At 35.6% G+C, this 18,582-nt stretch overlaps 3 protein-coding genes across 8 annotated transcripts; all 3 read right to left on the minus strand.

The window, feature by feature from the left end:
* Nucleotides 1-2,364: 2,364 nt before the first annotated feature.
* LOC147547584 (28 kDa ribonucleoprotein, chloroplastic-like) lies at nt 2,365-4,492 on the minus strand. Its single transcript, XM_086669308.1, has 4 exons — nt 3,764-4,492; nt 3,561-3,662; nt 2,931-3,212; nt 2,365-2,583 (listed from the first exon to the last, which is right to left on the minus strand). Exons 1-4 carry the CDS (start codon nt 4,220-4,222, stop codon nt 2,518-2,520), a joined length of 909 nt encoding a protein of 302 aa, XP_086525434.1. The 5' UTR covers nt 4,223-4,492; the 3' UTR covers nt 2,365-2,517.
* A 552-nt stretch (nt 4,493-5,044) lies between these two features.
* On the minus strand, nt 5,045-7,175 carry LOC147547585 (S-adenosyl-L-methionine-dependent methyltransferases superfamily protein). Its single transcript, XM_086670579.1, has 2 exons — nt 6,288-7,175; nt 5,045-5,597 (listed from the first exon to the last, which is right to left on the minus strand). The coding sequence occupies exons 1-2, from the start codon at nt 6,831-6,833 to the stop codon at nt 5,259-5,261; spliced, it is 885 nt and encodes a 294-aa protein (XP_086526705.1). The 5' UTR covers nt 6,834-7,175; the 3' UTR covers nt 5,045-5,258.
* Nucleotides 7,176-10,949: 3,774 nt separating this feature from the next.
* On the minus strand, nt 10,950-17,763 carry LOC147547586 (E3 ubiquitin-protein ligase RGLG2-like). Of its 6 annotated transcripts, none has more exons than XM_086670573.1 (12): nt 17,504-17,763; nt 14,412-15,489; nt 13,764-14,039; nt 13,073-13,157; nt 12,852-12,992; nt 12,649-12,762; nt 12,430-12,527; nt 12,114-12,193; nt 11,932-12,037; nt 11,714-11,841; nt 11,355-11,619; nt 10,950-11,253 (listed from the first exon to the last, which is right to left on the minus strand). In XM_086670573.1, exons 3-12 carry the CDS (start codon nt 14,028-14,030, stop codon nt 11,173-11,175), a joined length of 1,365 nt encoding a protein of 454 aa, XP_086526699.1. In that variant the 5' UTR covers nt 14,031-14,039; nt 14,412-15,489; nt 17,504-17,763; the 3' UTR covers nt 10,950-11,172. The 6 variants fall into 6 exon arrangements, with proteins under 6 accessions (XP_086526699.1, XP_086526703.1, XP_086526704.1 ...); XM_086670577.1 differs by lacking the exon at nt 17,504-17,763 and having other exon boundaries at nt 14,412-14,446; nt 14,680-15,043; XM_086670578.1 differs by lacking the exon at nt 17,504-17,763 and having other exon boundaries at nt 14,417-14,446; nt 14,680-14,890.
* Between the last annotated feature and the right edge of the window lie 819 nt (nt 17,764-18,582).

Consider the following 18,582-nt stretch of genomic DNA (forward strand, 5'->3'; position numbering starts at 1 on the left):
GCAATGAAATTACATAAATAATAATTACACTAATATAAGTGAAAATTCATCTTCAATCTTCTTGAGATGTTCATCGTAGAAATCGACAATATTAACTCTTTTTTTCTCACTAACCTCAATATTCGTTCTTCCATTCTATAATCATTTAAAATCACCCAAAAGTGGATTATATCCTTCATGTAAGACGATTCATGTTGGATAGAGAAGAACAAAAACAAAGGAAGAATACAAAAAGAGTAAATTGACGATCTTAATAATGATATTACTTGAGTTAAGAGAGAAAGAGAAACACTGTGTAAGATGGATTTAGATTTTATATTTTCTCTTTAAAAACCTACAAGATCTTATTACATATAAACTGAAGATCCGGAGGAGGGATCCCTCCTCTAGAGAAAACCAAGATCTGAAAAAAAAAGTTTGAGAGAAAGAGGAGAGGAGACAATAATAATTCCCTTGTTAACACAAGGATGGACAAATAAACATACTTGGTATTTGCCTTTCGTTTCAAGAAAAATATTTGTTTCCTCTGTTCTCTCTAGGGGTGTACACGAGCCGAGCTCTTAACGAGCTGCTCGAGCTCGGCTCAACTATTGCTCGTGCTCGACTCGAATATTAACGAGCCCGAGCTTAACACGAGCTCAAAATCAAGCTCGTTTACATAAACGAGCCGAGCTTGAACATTCTTTAGTGTATCACGAGCTACTCGTGAACAACTCGTTTAACATACTCTTATAATAGTATAGTACATAATTACGTATTAGTATTGAAACTTGTACATGAAATATCAACCATTAAAAAATTATCAGAATATGAATCATTAATCATTATTATTGTATGTGACAAATGATCATTGAAGTATTTTGATGATTTAGAAAGTTTTAATTTGAAGTATTTTAATAAACGAGCTTACAACAATGCGAGCTCGAGTTCGAGCTCGAGCTCTTTCAAACTTATACGAACCGAGCTTGAACAAGTGGACAATTACTCGAACGAGCTCGAGCTCGACAGTCAAATACACGAACCGAGCTTGAACATCTTACTACTCGGCTCGGCTCGACTCGAGTACACCCCTAGTTCTCTCTATCTCTTAACTACTTTTCAGATCTTGGTGTCTTCTAGAGGAGGGATCCTTCCTCTAGATTTTCCTCTTTGTTGTTTATACTATGCCTAAAATAAGTTGGAGTGTAGGTTTTAGAGGGAGATTCTATGGAATCACATCTTATTCCACACAGTTCTTCTTATTGATTATTCCGCTTCTCCTTGTTCTTCTCTCTCTAACATGGATCACATATTCATTTCCTAAAGTTACAAGATGAAGGATTTAATCCATTTCTTGATAATTTTATATGTTTAAGGAATGAAAGTATAGATAAAGATGTCAGTGAGAAAAGAAGATTCAATATCGTCGAATTTTACGATGAACAATTTAAGAAGATTGAAGATGAAATTACAAGTCAAGACAAAAGAAACTATCAAGATTTCACTTTTATTAGTTTAATATTATTGTTGTAATTTTCTTTCTGTCGACCTTTAGAGTCTTTAATTCTCGATCTATAAGATCTTTGTGTATGTGTCTAGTCAATTATTTTTCCTTCACGAGGCACTTTACATACATTTGAATGTATGTAACTCTTATGAAGTTTTCAGAGGAGAGGAATAAGTTTTCTACTATGTACTTTGTGACATTCAAACTATAATTCCGTAAAATAGGTATACTTGACAAAGATAGTAAAAGAGAAGGAAAACTAAAAATAGGTACATATAGTGCGAGCACTTCTATACAATGTACTATTCGTTTTGGACAAATCTTTACCCCCATTTTGCAATACAATCCCCTCTTCTTTATGTTTTTCACTCATCACAAAATTGCCAACAGATCACCATCCATTCTCTCTTGCTAAGGATTTAGAAACCCTAGGAGAGAGAGTTGGGGAGAAAATGAATAGGAGAGAAGAAGCTGGAGCCAGACTAAATTGCAAATAAATTTTATTTTCTAGTCTCTGTCTAATTTACTGCCATCTAACTTAATACCAATTTGAACAAAATTGTCATTAGTGGTGCTTATTGGATCTGACCCATTGTAAGCTTTCATAATTGATTATGTACTACTTATAAGTCGATACAACTTAAATCTTACAGCTTTAGCCAAGATAGATTTGCTGCGTCATTTGTTATCTCAATCTTGGGCTGGGTTTGATTTTAGGCATAGAACTTCGTTATCCTTTGTACAAAGGAGGCACGATAAACCTAGACAAATTGCAGCTCTATTCTGTGGCTTAATATAGGAGTATTCAAGAGAAGAGGAAGTTGAAGAGAAGAGGAAGTGTTAGCTCGAGATCGAGAGGAGAATTACTTTATGAACTCCATAAACAAATGCTTCACTATATCTAGTTATCAAAATTAAACAGAACCAAATTGATCATATCGAAACATTGAACCTTCCAAAAGGGGATTCACAAAACTTACAGATCTAATGATTCAAAACGAAGGCACCTGACAATTCATCTGCGCGTGAAACTAAAAAGAATTACGCCTAGGTCTCTCTTCTGCAACATTCACTCTGATTGCCCTCCCGTCCAAACTCTGCAAATCAAGCACTACTAGATTAATGAACTGATCCACAAAGGTGAGCGATTATAAAGTCATCTAGAAAGTTTGTATAATCAATTTAAGACAAAATGAACTCATGCTATCCTAGTGTGGGACAAATATTAGATAAGGGTAGTGACCGGATCATCGAAACTTATATTACTACATATTATGTTGTTGAAGCCTTATGACCAAGTTTAAAATGTCTAGGGCAACTCATCGCCATTTGGTTTTGAATGGGACGTTGACAAACTTAATATGGTACCAGAGCTAAACAACCTTGATTCCATTATATCCAATAGAAAACATGTGATAGGCTAAAAGAACATGGAACACTTTACCTGTCCATCAAGAGCACCGATTGCACTGTCCACCTCTGCCTGAGATGACATTGTTACAAACCCGAAACCTCGTGAACGTCCAGTTTCTCGGTCAGAAACAACCCTTGCATCTACCACTTTACCGTGTTCGCCAAAAACTTCCTCCAAGCGAGCGTCATCTACCTCCCATGACAGGTTTCCGACGTAGATTCTTAACGAAGATCCGAACTCTCTTGGAGTTCTCTCTGGTCGCGACCCTCTTGGAGCAGCTTTGTTGACGGTTAGAGACCTTCCATTCACATCCTGATTCGCACAAAAGACACCATTAACCAAACAAATAAAAACCTAAAACTCCTACAAGAATTCTACACATCGAGCAAATGAAATTGTAATATAACCATTCGATGTGGTAGATAACACGCGAGTAAGCAACTAGTGTATGGCCAGATGCACAAGATGCTAACAAGTTCGAGGTGAAACAACAAATTAAAATATACCCATCTTCGAACATAATAATTTGATGCTAATCGAACAATAATTCGCATAACACAATTCACAAATACTAAGCACAGATTAGAGATATCTAAAATGAACATTTCACTTCCAAAAATCATCAAATTTTTCATAATGAAGTAAAGAAAAAAGACTTACATATCGATTGAACATCTCTACAGCTTTCTCAGCTTCTTCAACAGTACTCATTGTGATAAACCCAAACCCACGACTCTGGTCTGTATCTCTGTTATAAATGACCTAGAAATGAAATAAAACCCAATCTCAAATTAAAATCACCATTAATAGAGCTTCAAACTTTATAAAAGAAATTGAGTATGAACATTTGAAAGAACTATTACCTCAGCAATTTCAACAACTCCAGCCTCATTGAATAGCTCAGCTAACTTCTCACTATCAATGTCATAAGGTAGATTTCCAACAAAAAGCTTAGCTTCTTCAGGAGGTTCCGTATAAGATTCTTCTTCACCACTCTCATCTATATCTTCTCCTCCTCCTCCTTGTTCTTCAACCTTATCTTCAACTTCAAAGTTAAACCCTTCTTCTTCTTCAACAACTAGGTTGTCTTGAGTAGCCCAATCTGAAGTTTGGGCAACAAGAGTGACAATGGAAGATGAATAATTTTTCTTTTTAAGAGAAACCCATGATGGAAATGAAGAAGAAACATGAAGTTTAATGGGTTTTGAAGAGAAATTAATAAATGGGTAGGGAGATTTTGTTGTTGTAAGAGATGGGTGTGAACCTAAACAACCATTTGCCATTGATAGAGAATTGAAGATAGTTGTAGCTGTAGATGCCATGGCAATAGAGAGAGAGAAGAGAAGAGAAGAGAAGAGAGAGAGAGAGGGTTTTGAGGATAAGGGTTCTTCACTTGTTTAAAAGCAATAAATTGGACGGTCAAGAATGACTTAGACAAAAATGGTCGGATGAGATTTCCCAATAATTCACATTTGTCTTTGGGTGCTGAAGATAAGGCCCACAAGAAACATCAGGCCCAGCCCATCAGAAAGTTGAACGTTGGTTGGAGAAGATATGAGATATCATGGAAGTTTGCAACAAAAAAAAATATCATCGAAATTTTGAACCGAATAAGAAGATAATCTACTTTCGTAAAGTGATTTATCAAATAATCGAAAAATAAAAAATATTGAGTATTATTCGAAATTCAGAAGAACTACGTGACGGGGCCATTGAACAACTAGGCCAAAACCTGCTTATGGAAAGAGGAACAAATGGACCTAAATGGGTAAGTTTTTTTTTTTTGAATTGTTCAGCGTGTGTCTCGAACTCTTGACCTCTAAGGTGGAAGATTATACCTCTTACCACTCCAACCAAGGGTTGTTGGCTAAATGGGGAAGTTCTACAATGACCAATACTTATTTTCTTTTAATCGACTTCATGTTGAAAATAACAAATGAAAGTTATGTAGAAAAAAAAGTCGATTTCCCGAACTAGTGTCATAAGAAACATGATAATACATAATTATTTATCGGTTCTCAAACTGATAATAAGAATGAATGCACTTTGTGAGCGAAGTTAGACATTACGCGTATAAAGTGGAAAGTACTAATGCCTTAACATTTAACTTGAATGTACATGTTAGAGAATCCAAATAGGAATCGTTTTCACCAAGTGAACAAAATGATTATTACATTCATTCCAAGTATTGATGCAAAGATTCTTGTAATGAGTTACAATATCCTCGATAACTACATAAAAAGATGAAAAAATAAACTGTCTGATTACTAGTTAAATTGTGTTTGAACTCGACCCTTATTAGGGCACAACTTTACAAAATCTACTTCACAGAGTTTAGGTCAAACTTTAGCATTTTATTCATTCATAAATAGGTTTGAAATTCTTATAAGCAACAACTGCATAGAATGGGTCTGATCCTGAAAATGATCCCAACAATCTCTTGATCCAATCAAAGGGAGATTTCTCGCCTCCACCACCGCCACCACCACCACGGCCGCCTGCGCTACCAAGTTCCCGGATAATCTCAGGCTGTGTGAAACCTTCAACACATTGAAAATATTGAACAACAAGTTGAACACGACTATATCCACTTCCTTCTCTCCATGCACTTATTGCTTTCTCATAAAACAACCTATTACTAAAGCTCACTATAAACATCCCTCCTGGTTTCAACACTCTCAATACTTCACCAAAAACCTGTTTTAAAAAGAAAAAAAATAAGAACCAATTAGATTAAGTTACCTCTCATTATCTAAATTGTGACTAGAGATCTCAATTGACTCGAGTCAGACTATAAAATTTTTGTTTGTTGACGAGTTGTGATGTTTAACTTGTATAAATGGATGACACAGGGGGTGGTATTTTTTATCCTTCTATAGAGTCTGATTTAGATGGACTAAAAATCAGCTAAAATCCATCATCCAAACGAGTCATACATCAACAGTCAGATAAACTAACAAATGAAATTCGAAAGTGCTGAAATCACAAAAGATTTTGACAAAAGAAGTTACCCAGCTGATGTGGCGGTTGTGATATTCATCTCTCAACGGTATAGATTTAGTCAAACTTTCAAACCACAACCGACACATCAGCTGGGCACCTTCTTTTGTCAAAATCTTTTGTGATTTTAGCATTTCTCTATGAAATTTGACTCTAGTCAATTCAGACCTGGAGTCAAATTACATCCGACTTAGAAGAAAAACAAACACAATCTTAGGTTATTTGTGTCCATTTGAGTCGGATATAAAATAAGTTTGACTTAATAGACCTGCTATGAAATCATATTGAAATGACTATCTTACACCTGGTTGTAACTAGACAAATTATATTTAGAAGAGAGTGACAAGAGTACACCTTATACTCTTGTGGGGGCTAAAAAAATGTTACCTTCTCTGGTTGTTGAAGATATTGTACACTAACAGTACACAATACAGCATCAATGCTACAACTCTCCATTTCAAGTTCTTGTTCTTGATTCAAATCCTTGACAAAGAAATAATCCAATCTTGGGTTTTTGGCTAGTTCTTGAGGATTGAGTCCATGACCCACTACCCTTTTGAATTTCACTTCTTTGGGTAAATGGCTAACCCATGAGCTCATTAGATCAAGAATTTCCCAATCTGGTTTTAATTTATCTCTGTATAGATTAGTCAATGTGGATATGAAATTATCATCAACATGAGTTACAAAACGTGGGTATGTGTAGAAATCTCTGTCTGGGGAGATATTGAATTTTGTTCTACCTTCTTTAGTGAGAACCATGCGTTTGATTCTTCCTGTTGAAGATAAAGATGAGATTGTTTGAAAGTTTTCATGGTTGGTGTTTGATGATGATGAGTTTGTTCTAAGTTTTGTGTGAGAGGTTGGAGTTATGAGGGGCGGGTAGAAGGAGGTATGAAGTTGTTTTGGAGATTTGGAATAGGTGGGTAACATAGCTTGAAGTAGATGGTAAGTGTTTTAGAGAGAGAGAGAGAGAGAGAGAGAGAGAGGGAGAGGGAAAGTGAAGGGAGAGATAAGTGTTTAGTGGTAGTTAAGTAGACAAGTTTAAAAGGCCTAGAAAAGGAGTCCGATAAATTCTATTTGGCCCGAAAATGAAGACCAACTACAACCCGAAACCTAATGTAGCCCATTCCCTTTGGTCCGGTATTTCTCTCTCCACATGGCCAAACTAATGAAAGTCGACCACATCAGTTTTCGACCCGTGTTGGGTCCCCATTTTCGGACCAAATAACATTTCTGAACTAGTAAAGTGTAGAAGTGGAGACAGTGGCGTGGCTGAGACTTTGGGGGCCCGGTGCGAGATTTTGATTGGGGGCCCTAAAATATCAAGAAAGAAACTATGTAAGAAAAGCCCAAGATTTGGGCCCAAATACGAAAAAAAAAACCACTCGGGAATAATAATGTAAAAAAAACCCAATTTTTAAACTGTTGGCAACACTTTTGAAACTATTACAACACTTTTGAAACTGTGACAACATATATAATTATGTGTGAACAAAAACAAATTTGTTCATACATTTACAAAATTGTTGAGAGCAAATACAAAATTGTTGAGAGCAAATTATGTTTTGTTCAGAAATTTTCATAAATGTTTTGTAATTTCAAATTTTGGGTTTTTTTTGCATTATTATTCCGGGTTGGGCTTCATTTGCTATTTTGACCCGAATTTTGGGCCTTATAATTTTCCTCTCGATATACAGAGATATAAAAGTTACTCCATAGAACGAAATAAAAAAAAATATGTATATTTCAAACGAAAAATAATAAATCTAGAGTAAATATGTGTCTACAACAATTCTTTAGGTTAATATAGAATTACTTAGGAGTGGGTTAAAATCTAAATTTTGTAAGAGAGTTGACTTGATAGGATGAATGGATTTAAAGGCACTTTAGAAAGTTGCTTAATAGTTTACTTACATTGGGCGTGACTCAAATATTGGAGTGGCCGAAAAAACCCAAAGAGACATTTATGTAAAATGTGATAAAAATTATTGAGGCCAAAGGATTCGAACCCGGGACACTTGTTGCATTCAGCTCAATCACTGACCATCTAGACAACACCAACTTCTTGTAATAATTTTACACTTTCACCTATATCATTATTGATTCCTCTCAGAATTACCAAAAAGGGACCCCCAAGGTGAGGAGGCCCGGTGCGGTCGCACCTGCCGCACCCCCTCACCCACGCCCCTGAGTGGAGACACCCATACACGCATTCATATGCTACATGAGTAGGCCAAAGCCAAACACAACTTTTAGATGAAAATTGAGTGATGTATAGTCAAACTTTGATAGCTGCAAGAGGAGAAATACGTGCTTATATGACAAAGAGTAGGGCATGGCATGGTTTACATAATTTGGATTTGTTCTAATAAATTTTTATGGGAAATCACCTATACTACTCCATTCTCTTATGAACTTGTATTCTTAATCGATTTCCCATATCAACAAATTCATCATTTTACTACGAGATTGTAGGTCCAACGTGGGTTGTTCATGAAATTTTCAGATCCCTTCGTGAATCTATTTGGGAACTTCGGCTTCGGTAGGGAAGGGACTCAAATTTCGCCTCCTAAATTTGTAGTTTGGATTTAGTTGTTTTTTGAAGCGACAAGATTCAACCTATAGCTACACGTCGATGTAGAGAGACAAATATGTTACCATCCAACCGAAATTATACTCCGGAATTTGTATTTATCTATTGAGAGGCTCTACTCTCTCACCATTTGTATGCATAAAACTATTAAGCAAACATAATAGAAGTTATCTCTACACAACTCATTTATTGAATATTGAAGTTTATGATACACTAAGAAGATGTCTTTAGTTATTCAAAAGAAACAAGTAAAAGAAAAAAAAAGACATGATTACTTAAAGATTTCAGTTTGAGTAAGAAAAAAAACTTGTCAGTTCAAACCGGAATATGAACAACTAAAACCTAACATAGATGATAGAATCAAGTATGAAAATCAAGAAATATTCTTACTTTCAAGAACCAAGAGAGTACCTTGGAGTTGAAGGTAATCCATGAGTAGTAAAAGAATATTTGTTTTTAACATACTTTAATGAAGAAGGGGTAACTTGCATCAACAAATAATTGCCTGCAAAAATATCACCAAAATGTGATTTACTCTCCTTAAGTCTCTTCAATACTTTAATCCATGAGATCTTAACATTGGAGAAGAGTCTAGCTTTCTTTCTCAAGAATTTTCTTAGACTAGGAATTTTGAGTTTGGATCTTTTCTTACTACCCAATCTTTTGAATCTAAACCATCTTCTTTTTCTTTGATCAATTTCTATGTCTTCAATTCCTTCTTGTTCTTGTTTGTCTTCAGACTCATACCCATCTTCTCTAATAAGTCTCTGGTAAGATAATTTCTTCATTGAAGCCATCTCAAATGAAGACATGATGATGATCTTGATCTTGTGAGCAAAAGTGGGTTACTTGTCAATTAGGTCTCATTTTCTTCAAGAGAGAAATAGTTAAGATTTGGGTGTGAGAAATACTAGATTGTTGGGTGCTTTAAGATGACCAATGAAGGAGCTGTCATTTGTAGGTAAATGTTATGGTTGGTTGGTTACATCTTGAAGTGAGGGGTAGTTTGCATTAATGAATTACTTTTCATGTAACAAAACTCAACCACAAGACATCTATCATCTATAGCAACAAGAATTGATATATCTATACATATACACACACATCCTATATATAAAATAAAAAACAGCCGGTGACGTTTGATCCTTAGATATACTCGTGTTATTGCCGGAGGGTTTTGATTTAGGAGCTAATTTTCTAGTGATATCCCACAGTGTAAATTACTCAGGAAAATCAATCTATTCTAAAAGAAGAAGAATTAATTAATCGAGTTTGTTATTTGGGCGTATAAATTTACTCCACTAGTGGTCCTCTTTAGTGTACATGTCCCATGCCCCATGCCCCATCCTTTATATTAATGTCTTATTGTCTTTTACACATTATCACTTTCTTTCACATATCCATACTTCTTGTTTATGTTGTTAGTATAACTTATTTTGGTTTGATTCTTGATTGAATTCGTGTTTTCTATATAAAAGTTATATTTCTTTCTTTTTACTTCCTGGCAAAGATCGGGCATGATTTTTGTAGAAGACCAAAAACTTCACGGTCGAAAATCAAACTCATATTTCTTCAACAGCAAGCAATACATTGACAGTCCAACTAGGGTTGGGAGAACGTCCCGAAGAACGATACTTGCCACAAGTACCTGAGTCTAAACGAGCCTTGTGAACATTAGAAGCCCGAACACGAGTAGTACCTACCCGACCCACCAGGAATTAATGAAGTTCGCTTTCGAGTACAAAGTGGTTCTTCTTTCCATTTCTTCTAAGGAAAGACAACTATATGAATTCAAGATTTGTAACAATATACATCTATAAAGGAGGGGTCAACTAAATACTTTCTTTTTCTTTTGTTGCAAATCAACTAAATACTTAGTTCAACAAAAACAAAAAAAACTAAATACTTGACTTTCAAGTTCAAAGAGATGAGGTGCTAGATTACTACAAGCTTACTTCACAGACATAACAAATTATGAGATTAAACAAAAGATTAGTGGGTAATTAGTATCTTTCATTATCTTCTAGATTTTAATATCATGTTATCAATCACCTTAACAATTGTTTTGTTTGGTGGGTGGATGAAATATTGAATATAACTCGAATAGTTGGACCTGAACGGCATTTTGTACAAATTTTGACTTAATTCCACCGAACTCAACTCCAATTTCAACTTTAGAACATCGGTGTCGAATTCAGTAGACATGAGCCAAATTTGTTACAAAAATGGGTCTGCAACCACCCATTTGAGGATGCCTTCAACAAAAACAGTCAAACTAGATTTACCAAGTCAAAGGAGGTGTGGGGGGAGTCAATAAGTCTTACCCGAGCTAGCAGGCACCAAAATTTGGTTTCAGGCTCCCTTCTTTTCGGTATAGAAGGTCTCAATTCCCTTTCTATGGTTTAGAAGTAATTAAATCATAATGAAGATAATAACGAAAAAAAAGTCGAATAATGTACAATTTTTTTTATACCGATCGAACAAGAGGAAGGTTTAGAAAACAATCCCAAACAGTAAATGTACAAAACACTATCTCCTTAATATACGTATGGAGCATGGACAATATAACATAACCGAAGAACAAGTTAAAGAATTAGAAAGAATCTCTTACTATGACACAAAGGTGAGCAAGAAGCATACATGAGAATGCTCAATAGGAGGAGTGGAACATCAGTTTCAGTATAGCTTTATTCTTGTCTGTATAGGAGCTCGGCAGATTGGGCATAACTGAAGATCCGGCCCGCATTCACAACAAGTCTGATGAATAAAAGTAGAATAAGTACAAACATTTTAGTATCCTTTCTTTAGAACACGAAAATAACAAGAGAGAGCTGGGGATGGGCAAGCTTAATACTAACCTGATGTCCACAACCGAATGCCATATCTTTCGGATTGGTGAGGCAAATGGGGCAAACCTGGCCATCAAAAGTAGAGCTTTCAGGTGGTGCTGAACCAGGATATGGAGGTGCACTCTGCTTGAAACTACTTGGTTGAGAAGAATTTGAGCTAAACGAAGACGGGTCGTAGTAAGGGTTCTGTTTGGAACTGGTAGAGTGAGAAGGTTTTGAATTATAGATAGGTGGTGGAAGAGCAACCCTTTGTGGACACTTCCCTGTTCGTCGGCTGGTTGAGAAAAACACAAGTAGAATCGTATGAGTTTCAAAGAACGTGCCAAACGCTGCCCTGAGAACTTTAACAATGAAGCACCAATTATTACCCCAAAATACTAAGCTCCATAGTAGCTTTATACTGAGAAGGTATTTCCATCAAAGCTGTAAGAGCAAACTCGGTCTCTTTTCTGGATACAGATACATTCTTGGACATTATTTGAGTAAAATTTACAAACTGAAAAGCACAAGAAAATATTTCCGTTAGCCTTCAAATAACGGGAGCATAGATACGCACAGTGCTACATAAGCATCTATGACTGCTTACTTGAAAATTATCAAAAACTCGAGCAGGAATGTTATCATCGAATTCTTTCATCATGTCCCAAGGTCCATCTCCAACACCAACTAAAATAATTGACAATGGGTACTCACTGTGATAAGGAAGAGAACGTTTAATCATTCTAGTGAAAACACATGGCCATTAAGGGATTCATTTAAGAAATTTACCTTGCTCTTACAATTGCTTCAACAGTCCTCTGTTCTTGCTGACTTAGCTGACCGCGTGGAGTGTCGACGCTTCTAGTTACCTACAGATCCCATGGTTTATGTGAGACATCATAATTGAATATTCAGAAACTCGTATATAGCTCAAGGCAAGGAACAAGTCCTAACGTGAGTACATCCGTAATGTGCCAGATAAATGGTGTTAGCGTCTCACTCCCACAATAACATGCTAAGATGATCTACTCTTCCACATTTAGGCAATCAATTTTACTTACAGTAACCTATTTAGATTGTCAAAATCGAAGGATCATAGAAATACCTGTCCATCAGCAATTATCACCAAAACATGGTACTGTCCACCACTTTGTTCGACTATAGTCATTGCCATTTCAATTATAGGAGCAAATGATGTAGGCCCTGGCAAAGAAAAATAGAAACCATTAGACCTCGGAAAGAAGTACCTGGAGTTTGATAACTTTTACAATAATAACAAGCTGATGACTCGTTCAGAACTAATTAAGAAAGGGGAAAGGGCCACCTGCTAACCGTAATTGTGGAACTATTTCTCGATATCGGCTCAATGCTTCTTCAAATCCATTACAGAGCCTCTCATCTGGATAGAAACTAAAGACATCTTGGTCGTGCGTCAATGCTGCCAAAACAATGAACAGATGCACTTCATTTTTCACATCCCAGAAAATATGTGCCAACTCACTGAATAAACTTTTCATAAAACATTACCATCTCCAAAACCGAAACAGGGGATCAAGTTATCCTCGTCAAAAGCAGATAAAGTTCTTCCAATAATTGATATTGCTTGTTCATAAGGATTTTGAATGTCTCCTATGTGATGCAAACTTCGCCGATTGAATGACCGTGCACCTAATTCTCAAACCAAGTTAGAATGTTGAATTGAAGTATAAACTAATATGAAATTTCTAGGTAAGAAGACTAGATCGAACCTGTCCACTCATTGCTCTTTGTAAAATCGATGCCAACAATCAAATTTGACGACTCAAGACCAGCTCGTGCGAGAGCTTCTGTGACCTGCAGAAAAAATACATTTTCATTTTCAAATATTTTACGTTTTGCATGAGAACTTCGGAATGCCATTACATAGAGAATTCAACTCTCAGGAATCCCCAGTACAATGCTTACATATTTCCATTCAATATGTTAAATCACTCCATTACCTTGAACTCTTCTCTATTCCACTCCACAAATTTCCATTCAATATGTTGATTAGATCCATATAAGTTTCAAAACAATTAGAACTACTGAAAAAACCATGACAATGTTCTTGATCAGCATAGGTTAGGTGGTTTTCTAAGTAAGCATGGTCCGTCGAACTAAACTCCTCCCTCTACTTCACAAAAAAGTGATAGATGCCAACTATAGTTCTTTATCCTTTACAAAATACAATAATGAATTCAACCCAATAACTATCTTATTCTGCTGTTCTAAAAAAAATAATCCTTTTAACATGTACCCTTTTTCCTTTTCATCATAAAGTTTCTCATGCATATACATATTTAGTTTATCATGTTTAATCTTTTTCTCATCACAACAAATGTATTTTCGACAATCAAAAGATGAACTCAAGGCATCAATCAATACAATATTGAAGTATATCTTACGATATTGTCTTCTTACCTCCTCCAAGGAATTATAGTTATCCGCTATTCTCGAATACCTTCTATCTAACTTCCTCTGAGCCCCTCTCACCCGATCACTAAATTCTTGTGGTGGTGATGAATACGTCTGTGTCGGAGCTTCATAGCTTCTCTGCGACTCGTAATTTTGGTTCTGCTGAACATATGAAGGTCGAGTTGGAGGAGCAGGAGGCGGATACCCATGAGGAGCTTCCCACGCCGAAGCAGGAGATTCCCCTCTGTAAGTCGTCGAACTTCTAGCTCCCATGAACTAACTCTACAACAATTTCAAAGATCTTCCCTAATTACTAAAACAGTCTAATTTGATACCAGAAACAAATAAAACACAGGAAACAAATAAAACCCTAAATTTGAAGAGTTTCAGTTTATCATCATAATAATCAATTAATAATAGGATGTCAAATAAAGAAATGAAAATTCCAGGAAAAAGAGCAAGAAATTGATTCAAAATACGTTACCCTAGAAAGACTATTAGATAAGACTGGTAAAAGATCGGCGATGACCGACCTAACGTCCTAACAAATGAATGGATTATTAAAAGAAGGGGGCTTTAAAGATGATTTCAACTTTGTTCACATTTAATCTACTAGTACCTAACTAGATAGATGAATCCAAAATTAGGGCTTACCTTACCTTGCTCGCTTGGAAGCTAAAGCCAAATGGCTTTTTTGTGAAAAGACCAACACGCAAAGCCAAATATTCAGAGAGATAAGATCAAAAAAAAAATATGATGATTAGTCAATAGCTTCTTTCTCTCTCTCTCTCTCTAAAAACTCTCTCCCTTTCTCTCTCTAAAAACTCTCTCCCTTTCTCTCTCTAAAAACTGATTCAACAGGGGGAAATCTTACTTGGGTCGAATTAGGTTAGGGATTCAAAAGAGTACAGTAGAAGTTTACCTTGAGAGATTATTTGTGAATGTCAACAAGCTCTAAGAGAGAGAAAGAGAGGTTAAAGTACAGCTGACGAGTGTGGGGTTCGATTAAACAAACAATTCTAGGGAGAGAAAGTTGAAAGCCTTTATAAAAGGAAGGAAGGAACTTTCTTTCCTCTTTGTCTTCTCTTTCTCTCTAAAATCACATTTTCTTGGTGATTAGCTTGGGGAGAGGCAGCAGCCTTGAACTTTTGACAGACAGATATATACTTTCTTTTGATTTTTGGTGAGCAAAAGAAGAGTGAGTGGGAATCGTGGAAATGGACGTTATAACATTATCCCATCTTTAGACTCTATTTTCTCTTTTAGAATCCAATCAAAGACCTTCCAAAATTATTCTTTCTGTTGTTATTCATATAATTGTACAAAGATTTTTGTAGATAGGGAGAAATTGTAAAGGTGTCTTCTTAAAGTAGTGGTTGGACACTCACTCTTCAATAATAAATTTTTAAAGGTAGTTGGACACTCACTTTCCAACAAGAAATTTTCACATTCGATTTCACAAAAGTGTAATCTAGAATTATTATTTTTGAATATGTAATCCAGAATTTATTGAACTTAAATATACTTAAAATAGAAGTAGATTAAGTTAGACTTTAGACCCTTTATGTATTTGAGGGCTCAAAGTACTCTAATGACTACTCTGGTAGTTAAGAAATCATCACATGGAGTGTAGCGCCCCAAATCCCAAATCTCAAGCCGCCTTGAAATCGAAGATTTGAGCCCTTCAAACTGGATCCACGAGCGACGCCTACCATGAGTGCACAATCAATACCTGAAAAACGAAATAGCTGGGTTAAAATCCAACTGCAGTAGATTTCCTCAAACCTAAGTCTCGGGTAGTCAAGCTCAATCCCCAATCAAGAAAGTATTTCATTCATATTCATTATTGGCGTTATCTGAAATTTAACGTGACAACTAATATAATACAACGAGATTTACCACACGCATGTAGGAATTAGTAATTTATGTTCATGGTTATTAGGCTTTCAACGTCCCCGTATTCTAATCCAATATTAACTCTCGTGATAATAATCTTTCTCTTTTTCAATAGATATAAAAAGATCACACTATTCACCAAGATAGACCTTTATAGAACCCTAACTTGACAATTAAGTCGACAACACATTATGCCAAAAGACACAGTCATCCAACTCTCATCGAATGATATGACAAGTTGGTGTCCACGTTGTATGAGAGTGTGGTCCACAAGGTCATCCATTGTGTTAGCGCCGACCCCATACGCTCCATACCTAGATCACATCCGGTAGAGAGGGCCGAACCAACCACATAAACTCATACAACCCTCCATCAACTCCATCATCATACAAATAATAGCATCATACAACATACATAAGTTGAATGAGAGTGTGGTCCACAAGGTCATCCATTGTGTTAGCGCCGACCCCATACGCTCCATACCTACATCGTCTCCGGTAGAGAGGGTCGAACCAACCACATAAACTCATACAACCCTCCATCACATCACACACGTAATAGCATCATACAACAAACATGAGTTGAATGAGAGTGTGGTCCACAAGGTCATCCATTGTGTTAGCGCCGACCCCATACGCTTCATACCTACATCACCTTCGGTAGAGAGGGTCGAACCAACCACATAAACTCATACAACCCTCCATCACATCACACACATAATAGCATCATACAACAAACATAAGTCGAATGAGAGTGTGGTCCACAAGGTCATCCATTGTGTTAGCGCCGACCCCATACGCTCCATACCTACATCACCTTCGGTAGAGAGGGTCGAACCAACCACATAAACTCATTCAACCCTCCATCACATCCATCGCATCACACACATAATAGCATCATACAATCATAATAGCATCAAAACATTAGCTCTAATAAAGAATTACAAACAAGTTCACCAAACCATTCAAGCCAACAACAAATGGTAAGTCAAAATGGATGATGCTCATAATAGATCCTCACGTGGATCACAACCCCAAACAAACAAATAAAAATAATAGTTAACAAATGTAGACTCACCAATATAAGGTATCATATACCTAGGAAATACATTGCTTAAAGAATAGAAATCATGTGAATTATCTCAATCAATTCGCTCATTGGAGATTGTATCGGCACCTAGTACAAAAACTATTATAACTCCTGACTCGGAACTTCAATTAACTCACAGTTTGAACCAATAGAAAGTAGACAAACAGACCTTTCCAACCATATAAGATACACACCGAGATTCATTACCAATCAATACCAGATCTAATTTTAATCTAGACCGAAATACAGTAGGGACTGCTGTGACACCTCGTACGAAAACCATTATAACTCCTCGCTCGGAACTCCAATTAACTAACCGTTTGAACCACTAGAAAGTAGACAAACAGAACTTTCCAACCATATAAGATACACACCTAGATTCATTATTAATCAATACCAGATTTACTTTTAATCTAGACAGAAATACAGTAGGGACTGATCTGACACCTCGTACGAAAACTATTGTAACTCCTTGCTCGGAACTCCAATTAACTCACCGTTTGAACCACTAGAAAGTAGACAAACAGACCTTTCCAACCATATAAGATAGACACCTAGATCATTACCAATCAATCCGGATCTAATTTTGAAGTTAGATCAAAACATTGTCCTATATAGATATGTTTTTTAGAATTCAAGATAGAACTAATATCTAAATCATTCAATCATTCTTTATAGAACTTTATGTAATTAACAATACTAAACCTATCATGGAATCAATTGAAAAAGCCTACAAAAGAATTAGGAGATAAGAAATCTACCTCTTTTGCCTTAGATGATACCAAGAACACAATAATGCCTCTTTCTCTCTCTAGAGAACTCCATCTCTACCTCTTTTCTTCTTTATCCATTCTTTATTCACTAAGAGTGGCTTGTTGAAGATTAAGAAGATATACTAACCATAACATAAACAATACATAGATTTCTTCAACTTATTCATCAAAATCTTCTCCAAAGAATAACCATTTCTCTTTCTCTCTCTAAGTTTTGTTCTAGATCTACAAAAAGAGCTCTAGACCCCTTTTTATATAATCAACTCAAGCAACCCTAGTTTTCCTTCTAACCCACTTCTATTTTATGATGCTCAAGCCCACACTTACTCTTCATATTAGACCCAACCCCAAATTGACCTAGAGTTTTGTTATTTCCACCTAATTTGATATATATAGAAAATAGGGGTATTACATGGAGTTTCTCTCAAATATTATCTATATAACTTTTAGGTTTTTAATTAGGCCGTGACAAATAATATTTATAGTTTGTGATTGGTCTACTCGACCATAATTTTCTATATACAAATCATTTAAATTTTCTCAATTTGCTTGAATTAAACAACAAAAAATTTCATTGTAAAATTTTATTTTTTATTTTTTGTGTTCGATAGAATATGAATATTTGACGACATAATATTTTAGGTCACAAACTTGATTATTGAGTTCACTTTATAAAAATCAAACATAATTGTGTTTTGATCATTACCCAACCTAAAAGGATTATATCTTAACAAAAAAAAACCTAAAAGGATTATAGAAATGAATGTCCCTCTCATCTTTTTTTTTTTAATATCCACTTTCACATTTCCATATAATTTCATAGAAACACAAGGTAAGGTTGAAAGAACAAAAATAATTTCATCTCAAAAGCTAAGTGACTATCATAAACAACCACTATTAAACTTGTGGATCTAGTGTGTACAAACCATTGAATATATGTTATTTTTACATCATTAAAAAAAAAATTTCTGCATAATTGATAGAGAATTATAAAGGGTTAATTCTATTTTGGCCCCCTAAAGATGACCAACTCACCAAAATGGCCCCCTAAAGATGACCAGCTTCTA

This window comes from Eschscholzia californica, unplaced genomic scaffold (genome assembly GCF_041429995.1).
Source record: "Eschscholzia californica isolate CP2 unplaced genomic scaffold, dmEscCali1.0.p SCAF_3, whole genome shotgun sequence".
Lineage (NCBI taxonomy): Eukaryota > Viridiplantae > Streptophyta > Magnoliopsida > Ranunculales > Papaveraceae > Eschscholzia > Eschscholzia californica.

Coding starts and splice junctions, on each gene's coding strand:
- LOC147547584 (XM_086669308.1), bottom strand. CDS start 4,222: ATGGCATCTACAGCTACAACTATCTTCAATTCTCTATCAATGGCAAAT. Junction 3,213..3,560: donor TAGAGATGTTCAATCGATAT/GTAAGTCTTTTT, acceptor TGTGCGAATCAG/GATGTGAATGGAAGGTCTCT. Junction 2,584..2,930: donor TCGGTGCTCTTGATGGACAG/GTAAAGTGTTCC, acceptor CTTGATTTGCAG/AGTTTGGACGGGAGGGCAAT.
- LOC147547585 (XM_086670579.1), bottom strand. CDS start 6,833: ATGTTACCCACCTATTCCAAATCTCCAAAACAACTTCATACCTCCTTC. Junction 5,598..6,287: donor ATCTTCAACAACCAGAGAAG/GTAACATTTTTT, acceptor TTTTTAAAACAG/GTTTTTGGTGAAGTATTGAG.
- LOC147547586 (XM_086670573.1), bottom strand. CDS start 14,030: ATGGGAGCTAGAAGTTCGACGACTTACAGAGGGGAATCTCCTGCTTCG. Junction 12,038..12,113: donor GAAGCAATTGTAAGAGCAAG/GTAAATTTCTTA, acceptor TCCTTATCACAG/TGAGTACCCATTGTCAATTA. Junction 11,620..11,713: donor ATGGAGCTTAGTATTTTGGG/GTAATAATTGGT, acceptor TTTCTCAACCAG/CCGACGAACAGGGAAGTGTC.